Raw genomic sequence first — 16,174 nt, forward strand, 5'->3', positions numbered from 1 at the left:
TAGTCCATCAAAGGGAAAGTTGTTCACATGTGACATCACACATCCTTGTCGCATTGCCAATGGGAGGATCTCCATAGCATTAGTGATTGCAATATTCAAATGCTCATAACTTTCTCATTATTCGTCCGATTTTTCTCAAACTTTCGCTGATCTGTTTCTTTGACTTTTTGTTTCGAGACAAACCTACTTGTTCCAAAGGTTTCATTCCCCTTTAACTGTCTTGGAAAGATGAATGTTATAATTGTCTTCACTAATGAAGAATTCAGGAAGAGCACAGTAAACATTAGAAACATGCAATGTAAACAAATGTTTGGCTTAACATAATTTTAGCACAAAGTTAGACCATGGTCTATAAAAGTTAAACCCAACTTCAGAATATGGGCCTCAGTGATCTAATTTTTCAAACATTCCCAACTTCTCATGTCTTGCCCATTTCTCTCAAATTTTCACCATTCTGTTACTAGTCCACACATTTATTTTATCAAGGTTGGATTTCCCTTAATCTCATTTTCGTAAAAACCTTTATATTTCAATTCTCTATCTCGTCATTATTGACATTTCACAAGAATCTAGGCCCTGTTCTAATATATTCAAAAGTGTGGTCATTCTTATAATTTTGTGAGAAAAGGGGATCTTTCTGGAAAATGTTGTTTTATTGATCTTGAACTTAAAATAGATAAATTACATTTTTTAGCTTGTACTCAAAAGTGAAAGATAAAGGTTTTTTTATGGTCCTTTTCTGCACTTCTGTTCAGTATGGGTGCTTGAAATTGTAAAAATAAGGGTAATTGAGGCAAATATCTACTACACTCTAGTTGGAATGAAAAAATTTGATATTTTTTCAAGAAAAAAATGCAAACTAGTGCATACATGGCTGAATATCAGAGCTGCCAAGTTGTATTTTGCATTTTCAGTATTCTTATCCCCCAAAATCAGTATTTCATAATAAAATGCTTGGCGCACTCGCCCATCACGGCGCTCAAGCTGCATGCAAGCTAAAATGCGCACTGCTCTTGCAGACGAAAAAAAAAAACCATTGAAACTTGTTTATATCTCACCCTGGTTTTTACAAAATGATTGAAAAAAAAAACAAGTTACCCGAAATTACATTGATCTAATAACCATATTTGTGTACGTTTTATGAAATAGAGGCATATAGAGATGATTTTTCTCAATAAATTACGATTTAAAAAAAACAAAAAACGTAATGCCGTATTTTGGTTGCAAAAACATACTAAATACGGCTAAAACATACTGGTTGGCAGGTCTGGAATATGTACCAAATTCTGAAGTGAATAGAGGTCAAATATTTGGTGGCAGAATGATCTTAGTTGTGCCTTTGAATATAGGCTGTATGTGTTGAGTGTGCTCTAAAGATTTGTTTACTAGTACATGATCAGGGGCCTCAAAGCTCTTCGTAAGTCAAGAGTGACTTTAAGAACGACTGGTGATCCTTTCTTGTGGTAAATGATATGCGCCATTAAATGTTCATTGGTGATTATTTAGCTGGCAAGAAAGGTTCACCAGTTAACTTACGAACAGTTTTATGAAAACCCCACGGGGGGGGGGGGGGTCAGTAGGCTGGGACAGTCTGCGTTCTCACAATCTAAAACTGCCTATAGAGGCCAAAATTCACCAAATTGGTTTTGAATTAATGGTTTGAAACCTTGTTTTACGCAGATTTCATCCACCGAACATGCTGAACTCTGCATGTGACAAATACTGAGAATGCGTCCATTCTTTTATCAAGAGCACTCAAATCATGATTGTCATGAAAATCATATCAACATAATCAATGACTCCTTGAATCAAAACATAGCCTATAGGGCACATTAATGTGTGTTGTGATGAAAAATACATCATTGTTGGACACTTCCTCTATAAACAATGCATGAAATCTGCAGAAATTTTGGTTTCACTCTACAGTCAAAACCAGAGGGGCATTTCTTAAAGCTGTCCATAAAGTTATGCATGACTTCACAAACAACTTCAATTATTCCTTGGGCTAATTGAGATCATTTTTAGCAATGTGTGGCAACACTTATTATAAAACTCAATGAAATTTCAACAAGTGGAATAGATGTACTCTTTGAAGTTCATTGTGATGGTCAAAGACCACAAATTAAAATCACACACGGAGAGTCCGACTTCATGGGAAAGAAAATATTCTAAGCATTTGTAAAATCATGCATAACTTTGTGAACAGATTCATGGCAGTCCCCAGATGGAATCCCTGATAATCTTTCTCAATTTCTATATGCTCCTACCACCCAGAACAACACATTTACAGCGGCCCAAGGAAATATATCTGGGGCCATCTTACAAAGAGTTGCGATTGATCCCATCAATCGCAACTATGGAAGGGAAGCAACGTCAACATCTAAAAATACATGTTTGTTCACAATATTTTCTAGAAATGATGCATATTCATACATCCACTGTTCTCTTTGACAATGCAGTATGCTTCAATTTGTTTTCAAAGGAAATTCAGCAAATTTCCTAAAGAAAAAATTAGGACATTGATGGATTTCCATAGACTTGAGATTGATCGGATCAATCGTAACTCTTAGTAAGACGGGGCCCTGATGTACAATGGCAACAGTAGAAGGTGCCCAGTGATATTCCCCAAGAGCAGCAAAGTGCAACTGAGATGGCCCCAAACCAGTAGCAGATCTAGTTGGATTAAATACAATAGCATTTCAAGGGCCATATTGCTTATGCACACAGTGGGGGCCATCAAAAGTATTGTGTCCGATCCAGCTAGATACGCCACTGCCTTGAAAGATGAAAATAAAGACACAGTACACAAGAAAAGACACAGACTCCAACGATTTGCTCAAATAAGGGTCTTGTTTTCTTGAGCTTGCAATGATCAGCCATCATCTTGTGTCGTCTCGATGGTCAGCGTCACAAGAGAGGTGATGAGCAATATTTAAGACTCAAGATGGTAGGTTAAACTTTTGATCTTAAGGACGTTTTCTTTGCTTTTAACGAGTCTTAACACTAACATGAAAATGCATACTGTTAATAGAAAGGTCTTTAATTCCGTGTGTTAATCTTATGCTGAGGCATTCGAGAAAAATATATGCCTGTATTTAAACAGCAATACCTCCCTGCTATGCGCTATGCGCAAGTTCTTGCAGTAAAAAATTAAAATAAAAAAAATATATTAAATATGCCTGTAAAAGCTATTTCAGCACTTTTTCTTCTTTCTACAATTCATACATTTTTTTTCAAGAGTGGAAAAACTAGAACTATATAAAATGCTTGTGGAAATTCGAAATCATTTGAATAATTTCCCGCATAAATTTTGTCAAAATAAACGAAAACAAATTAAAAGAAAATATACTGATAGCAAAATGTTCATTTCAAAATGTGCGCAACTGCTAGCGATAGCTGGAGGTATTGCCAACAGGCGAATCAAACAGGTATAGGTCATACATTGTACCTTCTAGATGTTACTTTACAAGATATTAGATCTACTTTGGTATCTTCCTTTTTCCTTTGATTGTAAACTCCTTTGAACTAATACAAATTAATACCATAACTTGCACCTGCCTATAATATACAGTCGACACTGCCCACAAACAAATTGAGAACTGTAGCAAAATGCAACTCAAGAAGTAATCTTTTTTTTCTTATAGACGTGCTTTTGTCCTCTTTTATCTTTCAAAATTTTACCTAATTCCAATCATTCCAAATAGTAAAGCAAGTTCAGAGAGTCGGAATTTGTGTATGGAAGAATGCAAACAATTAACAGATATGTCATCAGTATAGAGCCTCGTCCAGCTCAATTTGTGATGCAAGCGACGAAAACTGCCCATACGCATGTGGCGCAAAATGGGTATTCATGCAAGCCTTGCATATCACACTTACTGATTCACAATGCCTATCTGTCATTGGTTCATTCCTACATAAAATTTCAATAATGCACTTTTTTGTGTTGTAGTTTTTGAGAAAATGCAGAAAACAAATGAAAATTCTTGAACTTAACAACAATATCAAGCAAAAAGAAAAAGTGTCTTGTCCATGATGACAGAAGAGGTTGCTATTACTGTTCTTGCATTGCTGGTGAGCAGCGTCTAAACTCAGATGACCGTGCCAACAATGATGATGATGATGATTTTATAGGTGAAATTCTACAAGGCAGGGTGCAGTGCTTCTTGGTGGTAAACTCCGCTTACTCTTCAACCTTGATGCTAGCCTTGGTATCTGCTGGAGCAGGCTGCTCTTCCTTAATGACCGGTCCTTCCGAGGGGTCATTCTACGAGAGAGCAAAACAAAAATATTATTCAACAACTGGGTAGGTAATAACAAGTGGAACGCCTCTGGCTGTCTCGCCTGCATTACTGGATTCAATAGAGGAACAGTGCTGACTTTGAAAACTGCTATTGAATAATTATTCACAAAAGAAAACACTCATATGATAATAAAATACTATGTCCATTGACCCAACAACCTTTGACCATATCATGTGACCTAAGTCGTGTGCAAAACATACTTGATAACCCTTATAGCTATGTTTCATGAACTACATGTGTAGATCCATAAACTTTCAATGCCAATCCAACAAATACCTTGACCTTAAATGACCTTTGATCTTGGTCATGTGACCTGAAATGCACACAGGATATTCAGGTATACATGGTTCCTCTTATGTCCCAAGTTTCATGAACAAGATCCATAAATTTTAAAGTTATGATGACAATTCCACAAATACCCCCAACATGGTCGAAGTTCATTGTACCTAAGTGACCTTTAACCTTGGTCATGTGACCTGAAACTCAGACAGGATGTTCAATAATACTTTATTACCCTTATGTCACACTTTCATGAACTAGGTCCACAGACTTTCTAAGTTATGATGTCATTTAAAAAACTTGGTAAGATTTCAATGTTGCTGCCGCCGCCGTCTGAAAAACGGCGCCTACAAAAATTACAGCATAAAGCAATGATTCTTCCCGATACCCCATAATTGGTGATTTATCTTGGCTACAAACCTACACTGAAACACATCATGCAAACTCTCTATTGGTTGCCAATTCAATTTCATACCCATCTCAGACTCCATAACATCAGTTTGCATTGTCTGCATGCTTCCCCAATTACAAGTTTTAATATTAGCTATCCACACTTCTCCCTGAAACTAGTATTGAACCATTTAGATATTGAGGTCTTCAATATTAGAAATGAATTTCTATAGAAACACACTTGGGCTAAATATTCAGTTAAATTTTTCTGGGAATGCAATAAATACTCGAGTCTGAAAATACTTAGAATTCCACTCGTAGGTCTTGCCAAGTACTTCATGAATAATTGCACATGACGACCAATACAATTAACTGTAAGACAATTATGATCAATCACTAAGTTTGTATTAGCGAAATCTTTATCTATCATGGAGCTTACCCGGCTTCCGTTCTCTCCTTGGTCCCCTTCTCCGCCCTTGTTGGAGGCACCTTTGCGGTTGTTGTAGCGACGACGGTAAGGGCGTCTTGGCCTCCTACGCTGTTCATCACCACCTTCCTTCTCCTCGCCACCTTCCCCATTCTCTCTATCTCCATCCTCGTTCTGGTCACCGCGGGACTGGGGGCGTCGGCCGTTGTACCTGTAATTTGGACGGTAACGTCGACGGCGGTTGCCGCTTTCCTTGTCACCGCCTTCCTTCTCCTGGCGTTCACCGTCTTCTTCATTCTGTAAATTAAATGCATGTGGTAGATGTTAACTTCAACTCCTATCTTTTAGAAATCATTATCAATTTTGTTGCAAACTCAATCTCAAGCCCTTTGCCCAACTCGCCATGATATTACGAGGTTCTGTCATCTATTGAACCTTAAATTAATAATAACTAATTTGTTCATATTCTTGAGAGTACAACAGAAAGGAAAAATTTGAGTTTCATTCCAAAAGGAGCTAAATCCACCTTTAGTGTTTTTCTGTAAATCAAAGTTTTTTATTCACTTTTCCTTATCCACTACTGTTTTATTCTGATATGATAGTACCATCATCTTAGATTAATTACATCATGATTTAAAAATCTAGCAGTCGTTATCAATTTTTAAGAATTTCTTTAAATTTTATTTTTCATGGATTTAGCTCCTTTTGGAATTAAACCTTAGTTGAACTCTATTTGTTAACATGCTTTAAACAATTCAAACATGTTTAATATTAGAAACTGAACACGAAATACATAAATATTGCTAGCAGAGTACATTTTATCTTTTTTTTATGTTTATGTTTTGGTATCATTTCTAAGGACTGACTTTTCAATGTTCTATTCCAAAAGGAGCTCAATCCAAAAATATTCATAAAAATAGTACAATTTGCACTGATGGTGTGAACTACTATCCACAAACATGTACCTATAAATGGGAATGCATAACTTTTGGTAAAGTAGTAATTAACCATTTTCAAATAACTGTATAGTGGATTTATCTCCTTTTGGAATAAAACTGTTTTGGATTTAGCTCCTTTTGGAATATAACTCAAATTTGCAATCAATTTTTACCAACCTTCCAATTTTTTTTTTTTCAAATGTGATATGGTGCATTTGATTCCCACATCTAAGATCCATATATTTATACTAAAAAAATCAATCCTGGTCATAAGTGGATTTAGCCCCATTTGGAATCAAGCTCTTCAATTAGTTAATTGCAACAGCACTCTGTCATTATTGCAATATAAAATGAATAGAATGGTCTGGTTAGCTCTACACAGTTTTAAGAACACCCCTTCCCTCTTCTAAAATATGCAAGATAAATTCATCTCTGGAGTGTGAATCAATAGAAAGCATTGTACTTACTTGCTCCCCTTCTTGAGGTTGTCCATCCTGGTTTGGTCTTGGCCTACGTGGACCTCTGAACCTCCGTCGACCGCCACGATAGCCTCCCCTTCCTCCATCACGATACTGCCTCCTCCCTTCCTTGGGAGCATCGTTCTCTTCTCCTCCTCCATCCTTCTCATCGGAGGCCATCTCTTCCTCGTCTCCTTGCGAGTTGCGGGGTCTGCGGCGGCGGTAGTAGCGTGGGCGGCCACGGTAGCGGCGCTTGTCCGCTGCGTACTTGCTACCTTGTACTGGAGCACCATCAGGACCGGTTACACGGGCAGCTTCATTACCCTGAGTGAGGGGAAGAGAATATGCAGAATCTTCAATATACTCAAAAGTGCTTACAATAAAAGGACTTACGATCAACAACACAGATAAGTACATGGGGGAACAGTGTATTATTATTGCCTGGAAAAAGACCCCAACATATGACTGGAATACCATGATTGTTTTGTCAATTTCTCAGCAAATACAAATTTTCTCGCAGAATCATTTGGTGCAGAGCTGCCAACCACACTTGACAAAAAATCCTATTATTTCACCCAAAAAATCCTATTTTTAGACAAAAAATCCTATTCATACCCGTCGTGTACTTTCCTACTATACATCTCATTATTTTGTTGTGCTCACTGTAATTTTTACATCCGACAGGCAAGGTTCCACATTAACTATTTTTGGTGGTGGCCCATTCGGGCCACCAAAACCTTCAAATTATTTTTTTTGGTGGCTCGATATTAAAGTTTGGTGACCCCAAAATATAAAGAAAATATTTGAAAAAATCACATTTCATTTCAAAGAAATGCCTTCCCAAAGTATTTTCTTTCTGAAGAGTGGTTTAAGAAGTCATTTATAAACAAACAAGTGGAATGCCTCTGGCCTTCTCACCTGCATCACGCGATTCAATATAGCAGCAGTGCTGATTTTGAAAACTATAACTCGCACAAGATGTTCAGTGATACTTGGTTACTCGTATTTCCACGTTTTATGAACTAGACCAATACACTTATAGAGATATGATGGCAATTCAACAAATACCCCCGACGTGGCCAAAGTTCTTTGACCTTACATGACCTTTGACCTTGATCATGTGACCTGAAACTTGCACAGGATGTTCAGTAATACTTGATTACTATTATGTCCAAGTTTCATGAATCAGATCCATAAACTTTCAAAGTTATGATGGTAATTCAACAGATACCCCCAATTCGGCCAAAGTTCATTGACCCTAAATGACCTTTGACCTTGGTCATGTGACATGAAACTCATGCAGGATGTTCAGTGATACTTGATTAACCTTATGTATAAGTTTCATGAACTAGGTCCATATACTTTCTAAGTTATGCTGTCATTTCAAAAACTTAACCTCAGGTTAAGATTTGGTGTTGACGCCACCGCCGCCGTCGCCGCCGCCGTCGGAAAAGCGGCGCCTATAGTCTCACTCTGCTATGCAGGTGAGACAAAAAACTGTCTGCTTATTTTTTGCTAGAAAAGACACAGCTTCGAAAGAAACCAAGTATCAGCATACATACAAATGCACATATGGGACTGTGATGTACTCACCTATGTGTTTTTATGTGTACTAATACATTTGGAAATCGGTCTTTTTGAGTCAAAAGAGAGGTCAAAATTCCTGTTTTTAATGCTTGCAAATAGATTTTCAAAGTTCTGTGGAAGATATCTTAGCAGCAACATTTCGTATCGTAGCTCCCCGAGTCTGAATAGGCTGATAGCGCACAGATAGCTACATGTAGCTGCAGTGGTTTCATGCAAAGCTCACGCACGCCAACCGGCCGGCTGGATAATAGCTACTGTATGCTAGAGCGGTAAGCCTATGTACTGTCATGTGTGTGTGTATTTGTGTGTAGATCAACAAAAAGGGCGCATGACGAATTGGTTGCAATTTGAACTGTATAAAGTTGATAAATGGTGCAAAATTGGGAGAAAAATTGCGCTACTTTGAAAATTATTGGTTGCTCGATTCGGGCCACCAAAACTTAACATTTTTCAATAATGATTGCCCGAGGTGGATTTCTGTAATGTCGATCTTACCATAGCTATATTTTCAAAAAATCGTATTTTATTTGTAAAAATCCTAGTGTCGTATTTTAAGTGAAAAATCGTATGGAATACGACAAAATCGTACTATTTGGCAGCTCTGTTTGGTGCATACATTCATTTTTCTGTAATCCTAGTACATATACACAATTGGGATGACTATTATTGGATTCTGTTCAAGCTCATTTTTAGTTTGTTACGACTACTGGCATTTATGCCACCGTTCTCATTATACTTTCTAAAAGTAGTTTACTGGAAACCGGTTCAGGAAACCAGTTTGGAAGATTGCTTTACTTTACGTAAAGCGATCTTGTTGCTACGGGAACACTCACAGTGGGGTGACATGTTTTACGCGAACTTTGAAACCGCAGTGTAGACATTCTACAGTGTGCGGAGTAGCGTGCTCAAAATGTGCGAAGATCGCTTGTTTGTGTCTTCACTTACGCTAAAACCAGTTTAACGAGGCAAAGCGATCTTGAAAACTACATCGCAAGGTGGTTTTATGAACCGGTTTGGAAGATAGCTTCCAAGATTGCTTTGAGCATTCTCATTACATGATCAACTAGTTTCCAGTAAACTAGTTTTAGGAAGGTAGTGAGAACGGTGTCTTTGTTGAATTTATAACTGAAGCAGTAATCTCTCTTACCTTGGTTCCTTCTACAACGTCAAACTCTACCACTTCACCATCACCAACACTTCGCTGGTACTTGCGTGGGTTGTTTCTTACAATGGCTGACTGTAAAAACAAACAAGATTCACACGAGACACACAATGCATTAACATATGAGGGAATTGTTCAATTAATATTGTTGTTGTGACTTGTGCTTTGACAAGCCTGTGTTCTGTGCCAGTTCCGATCACCAATTGCTGCCGAGATCTTGTCTAGTTATTGTCGATTTTTAAAAATCCCATTTATAAAAGTAAAGCAGAAACCTTCATATATTTCCTGTTCTTAAAATGAACTTGACAAAATTTATCAGCCTCTCTCATAGAGTTCATGCATCAATGTGCAATAACTGACTGATTGGAAGTTCCAAAGGCTCATTTTAAATGTTAAAGACTGCATTTTATTTCAAATGTACTACAATTTAGAAAACCTCAGATTTTTCTGAATTATTTGCTCAAATCACTCTTTTTTTTAATATTCATATCCTCATCAAATACAAGCTTAGTTCAGGTGGGTGTTTCATAAAGCTGTTCATAAGTTACGAGTGACTTCATGAACGACTGGTGAACCTTTCTTACATGCTACATAATCACCAATGATAATTTAATGGTGAATATCATTTACGAGGAAAAGGATCACCAGCCGTTCTTAAAGTCACTCTTAACTTACGAACAGCTTTCTGGAACAGCCCCCACATCATTGTTGTCTTTCAAAAATATGATAAATAAAAATAGGATTGAGTAGCCATAAAAGAAAAAATAATATCTCAAACCAACTGTTCAAGTAACACAGAGCTGAGCCATAGTGACTGTGAAACTGACCCAATAACACCTCTGTAATTCATTCATTTGTAGATGAAAAGCAGAAAATACTCACTTGATGGACGAATACATCTTCCTTTGTGTCATCTCTGTACAAGAGAGAGAGATAAAAGATAAGACATATGACAAAAAAAAACTATCTTCACTAAATTCAGATCATTTTGGACAGAAATTCAACCTGTAAGGCCCCCATTCCACAGAACGGAGACCATTGAAAGACTTAAAATTGGTGAGGTCTTACAGCGGTCTTCAAGATCACTGAAATTTGTCATCTCTGGGGAATGACTCATAAAGACCCCTCAAAGAACTCTGAAAGACTGATGGATATTTCTTGTCTTACTGGTCTTAGACTTGTCCTATAGAGATCTTTTATGCAACAAGTGATCTTTCAGAATTATTTTCATGGACTTTGCCTGGTCTTTCAGTGATCTTTGAATGATCTTTCAATGATCTCTCATGAGTCTAACAGTGATCTCCACAAAAATCTTGAGAGACTGCCAAAAGGTCATTTAAAGACTATTAAGACCTTTGAAAGTTCATTGAAAGACCACTGAAAGACTGCTGAAAGACCTCTGAAAGACCATTTTCCTGTAAGACCGTTGTAAGACTGTTTTCAACCGTTTACACAAAAAGTTTTGGAGCCCATGAAGACCACGAAGACCACTGAAACTGGTCAGGACTCGTGTAAGACCTCAAAGACCATTGTAGGTTCATTGAGAGACCTCTGAAAGATCAACCAGAATTCATGGTCTTTGAAAGGTCTTTCAGCGGTCTTGTTCTCTGTGAAATGGGGGTTTAACATGGATTTCAGTAGACAAATAACAGTGGTATGCAGTGCCCTCCTTTGTACTCCCCCTCCTCTTATCAAGCAAAAAGAGGCCCCTGATTGGAAGTTTGTAATTCTGTTTAAATTTTATCTGATTCTGAAGTGATGAACTCCTTCTTTGTGGATTTTTATCAGAATTGTGACAAACTCTACAGTGATATATGTTACTAATTTGTCAACCATCCTCCCCCCCCAAAAAAAAAAAAGAATGTTGGTGCCCCCGCCCTTGTATCTTGGATCCAGCCCTTATAAGAAAATTCACATTTAACAAAACTGACATTTACAAGCTTAGCTAAACAATAGATGAATGACAAAGAGAGCCTTACCGATTGATAAATCCATAGCCATTCTTGACGTTGAACCACTTGACTGTTCCGGAAACTTTTGTGGCTAAGACAGAGATAAAGATGTGCAAATAGGGAAATGATTGGTGATTTTTGCAGATCTAGTACTATGACATTTTTGTGAGTAAATGGGTAATTTGGCAGAACTTTAGGGATGGGTAATTGGGCATGGCCAATTTCATGGCAAATTTACCATGATTATAATACAAAACAGGCACAATATTTAGGACCAACATTCGCTCAAGAAAGATACATGGTGTTCCGTGAAACCTACTACACTATGATCAGTTTGTTTCCTTCCCATTCTCTTTTCTCTTTCTCCCTTATTCAAGCTTTATAACTGGGTATGGTGGCGCAGTGGTAGAGCATCTGCCTCATGAACGGGAGGTCGTGGGTTCAATCCCCGGTCGAGTCATACTAAAGACTTCTTCCTTCTTGCTTGGCGCTCAGCATTTAGATTGGAGAAGGGTAATAATAACATGTTATGTTATGCAGGGCCCGCTGGAAGAGAAGTCTTATGATTGAAGTGGCTACCCAGGGTAAATGAAATGTTATTATTATTATTATTAGGCCAAGAAAAAAAGATAGTAGTTGATCGTCCGGGATTTTTGAGAGCAGTGATGAGGTCCTTACTATTTGCTATCGTTCTATTTTTTTTTAAAACAAGGAGACATTTTCTCCGCCCGTTTTTTGACATCAGTGATGAGGGAGGTCCTTACTATTTACTATTTTTTGCTATTTTTTATTCAAATGATTGTCAGGCCATGTCAAGCTCGAATTATGTGATCGATGTATGCTCAATATTAATAAATGAGTAGAAACACACACATATTATATGCATAATATATATATATAGATATATACAATTGATTGGAAATCTATGGAAATGTATATTGCAATAAAAATCTATTGATGTATTACTGATGTATACCGGTACTGTATTGTTGTAAAACAAAATGTTCATGTCAAGTGAATGATTTAAACATTATTCTATATTAATATATATATGTAAGGGTAAAAAATGCATTGAGGGGTTCATTTTATTACCATGGAAGCCTTGTTCAGTTTTCCAGAGCCAATCTCTTTTTCAGCTCTGGGCATGGTTTCGCATCGCAGTTTCCAGCTGCCGTATATTTGTTTACAATATACTGTTTATTAAATTGTTATTCTTTTTTTTTTAATCAAATGTTAAATGATTATTGAATTAATTGTTAATTGTTCACATGTTTATTATTTCAATATTTAGTGTTAGATCTATTTACTAACTAATTTTTACAATTGTCCATCAAATTGAATAGCTCAAGGAAGAATGAAGTTTATCAAATTTGAACAGAATTGGCACTTACTGGAATCCTATTAATGATCTTCAATCTTGATAATGAATAACTCACTTGAAATGGAAATATTTTTTTAATATTCAATGCATTGCCTGCTGACGTTAGAAAACTCGCCAGAAAATTCAATTCATTTCACAAATTCACATGTCGTGCCAGGAGTCAATCACATCACTGCAGCAGACATGCACACCCAGCAGTCAATCACTGCAACCATGCCGCAACACACATCAAAGTACAGGTGCTATCACTCACCAAAAAACCCTGCTGAAATACAAATTAAGTCATTAAAATTGATTTATCTGCGCCTTATTTCCAAAGCACGCGACGGATTAGTTCAGATTCAGGAAGCGGGGTCCCCGAAAATGCACTAAAAATGAAGAAATCTGTGATATTTTCCAAGTTTGCAAACTTTATTTTCTTGCTAATTTATGATTGTTTCTTCAAAATTCCAATAAAAAACCAAATCAGAATTTTTTTTTCTTGCAGTTACGGCTATATCGGACTTTGCAATTGTTTTATGAAGTTGCGAGAGATCCCAGAGCACATAAGAGCAAATCGCTTGCCAATCTTGTGAATTTTTTCGCTATTCAGCAGCCATAAAAATAGTAAATATCAAGAAAATTGATGCTGCAATCAAAAAGGGAAGCCAATTTTTGAAAATAGTAAATAGTAAAAAAATTCATGCGGCGGCCAAAATAGATGCGCGCGAGGACGATCAACTACTTTCTTTTTTTACTTGGCCTTGGTCTAGACGTCTAATTTCCATTTTGGGGCATTAGCCTACTTAATAATACTATCCCCCTTTTCTTATATGTTCTCTCTTTCTCTCTCTTGTAAAGTTATTTATCTCTCTCTCTCTCTTTATTTCAATTTTTATTTTACCTGTCCTTTTTCTTCTACCATATGTATCATGTTATTTCCTATATTAAATTTCTTCTTTTCCTAGAGTAACTCTGCCAGTGTGTGGCTGCATAATGTTTTTTCCAGCCTGTAACTACTACTATGCACAAACTATTTTAATCCATCATATCAGAACTGATGGTACTTCGCTTTGTTATTACAAAAATTAGCCCAAGGCTAACTTTTTTTCTTGGTGGCCCGATCGGTCAAACAAAATCATCAATTTCATAATTTTAATCAAAATCCAATTCAAATATTAGCTATCAAAGTGACGGCAGCGGCATACGCGGCAAGATTGTTTACTATAAAACTGACGAAAATGTGAAGTAGGTCAAGGGGTTTCGCGATCTCAAAATTCTATTCCGATCAACAACTGCGCTGTCAGTGTCACTGCCAGTGCTGGAAATCTGTTAAAAAAAAGAGCAAGTGTGACCTAACTTCGTGGACCAAAGTTTTTGTGGAGATTTAAACAAAAAGCTCAAAACAAAAATTGAGATGTTTATATCATTATCAAACTGACGGCAAAATGCGGTAAGAGTTCCATATGCACCCCCCACTAAAATTGAAAATAAAAACATGGAGAAGGTTCAGAATAATATATCTAGCCCTAGTAATATCGAACATATATGATGGGGAAGTGGAAATACATACCAAAATATGGCTTTATTCCGTCAAATTTCGAGCGAGATCTTGTGCGTGTAATTCATTGTCCAGAGACATCGCTTTATTTAGTCAGTAAAGCCTAAAGCAAAGGGTCTGCGAGTCAAGACTAGTCGACCTATCACCTTATCGGCTTATAATCGTAAAAATACCCTTTCCGGTATCAGCGCTTCTCGCTAGCATAGCGGGAAAGGTCTTGACTGCAGATCAAACGAGGTGAGTTCGAGTCCCAACTAAGGTACATGTAAGCAACAGTAAAAAAATGATACTGATAGAAAAATCTGAAGTGAACGAACCGGAACTTCGGAAGTCTCAACAATCTTTTGTTTTGGTGGGGGGTGCATATGGAACTATTTCCCAAAATGCTATAGTCTTATAGAATCAATCAGTACCACATTAAACTTACATTTTTGATATCTGCTATGATATCTGCTATTCTGCTTGCAAAATGATGATCGTGATACTTGTTGAAATTGAATGTTGAGAATTTTTCAGATTTCTTCTGAACGCCGATTTTTTTTGGTCAATATTTTCATGAATACTGAACTCATCCTAAAGAAACTTACATCAAAGGGTAATATTAGGTAGCTCTTCACGTTAATGTCAGATTTTAAGGATATTGGCTAGTTTTTAAGATAATGACCATCCGCGAAGTTTGGAGTTTGGACTCACCTAGTCTCCGAGATTTGCCACGCCACGCAGGCATGTGCACGTGTGCAATGCCAATAATGGCAATGCACTGCACATGCTATAGCGTGACGCGACTTCGTGTGAAGTGACTGCACGACTAACGACTCCTCATAACAAGCCCAAATTTAACTAATTATTACTCCACATTTCCGTTCACAAAATACAACCAAACTTTATCAACATACCCAGAACGATCTTCTCTGGAGCCTCGTTGGTCTGGGGCTGGTCTTCTTGGCCCTCGGACATTTTCCTGGATGATGTTTTTCTCAGGTCGAAAAATTCCGTCTCATTCGCACAACGGTCTTCTTTGTGCTGATGAGATACCGGAAGAACATCTCAAAGCTAACGCACGTAACCTCGACTGCGGCATTGTGGGAAGAGAAAAGAGACACGCCCAACGAGCGTTTCATCAACATTTTAGTCCTGTCTGACATATTTTCTTGGTTTGGATTGGCTGGAAAGCACTGTTACTATGGTAACTGTCGGATAAAACATCCGACAAGTCCTTTCATCAAACACTCCATCTCTTCCAACATTTTCATCAATAACCTTTTCTCTATTGTTTTATCTTCATGAAGTCACCATAGTAACAATGCTTCTCACTTCTCAGCCCCGGTTCTCAGCCAATCAAAATCAAGGAAAGTTGTCGGATCTGACAACTTGTCTGATAACGCCCCCGCCCCCTAGATATATCTTTCCTTGATTATAAATGGCGGAGTATCATCCGTTTCCCTTACCTGTTTCTCATAGAAGCGGAATTCCATAACTCTTCTATTTTCAAAATTCTGCTTTTCTGTGTTCGGGAGAGGGGGGAGCGGTCGGCCGGGGCATGATGCCCCCGGCCCCAATAAAGGTTAAAAATATCCAATTAATATTTAACATGTCTAAGACAAAAACAAACAATGAATGCAGTTTTCTTTTCTAAATATGTTCAAGTAGTGACTGAAAAAAAAAAATCGTCTCTGCAATGACGCGCATAATATTACTTTACGTACCGTGTGAGTAAAAAAAAAAAAGAACTTGACTCTTCACAAATACCCAATTTAAG

At 37.3% G+C, this 16,174-nt stretch overlaps 1 protein-coding gene across 1 annotated transcript; it reads right to left on the minus strand.

Annotated features, from left to right (window-relative positions):
- Positions 1-2,831: 2,831 nt before the first annotated feature.
- On the minus strand, positions 2,832-15,497 carry LOC129276401 (Y-box-binding protein 1-like). The gene is made up of 7 exons (XM_054912776.2): positions 15,312-15,497; positions 11,522-11,585; positions 10,425-10,458; positions 9,528-9,617; positions 6,803-7,117; positions 5,410-5,694; positions 2,832-4,264 (listed from the first exon to the last, which is right to left on the minus strand). The coding sequence occupies exons 1-7, from the start codon at positions 15,370-15,372 to the stop codon at positions 4,181-4,183; spliced, it is 933 nt and encodes a 310-aa protein (XP_054768751.1). The 5' UTR covers positions 15,373-15,497; the 3' UTR covers positions 2,832-4,180.
- Between the last annotated feature and the right edge of the window lie 677 nt (positions 15,498-16,174).

Source organism: Lytechinus pictus, chromosome 14, assembly GCF_037042905.1.
Source record: "Lytechinus pictus isolate F3 Inbred chromosome 14, Lp3.0, whole genome shotgun sequence".
Taxonomy (NCBI): Eukaryota; Metazoa; Echinodermata; class Echinoidea; order Temnopleuroida; family Toxopneustidae; genus Lytechinus; species Lytechinus pictus.

Coding starts and splice junctions, on each gene's coding strand:
- LOC129276401 (XM_054912776.2), bottom strand. CDS start 15,372: ATGTCCGAGGGCCAAGAAGACCAGCCCCAGACCAACGAGGCTCCAGAG. Junction 7,118..9,527: donor ACGTTGTAGAAGGAACCAAG/GTAAGAGAGATT, acceptor CCCCTCACTCAG/GGTAATGAAGCTGCCCGTGT. Junction 5,695..6,802: donor AACCTCAAGAAGGGGAGCAA/GTAAGTACAATG, acceptor TTTAATTTACAG/AATGAAGAAGACGGTGAACG.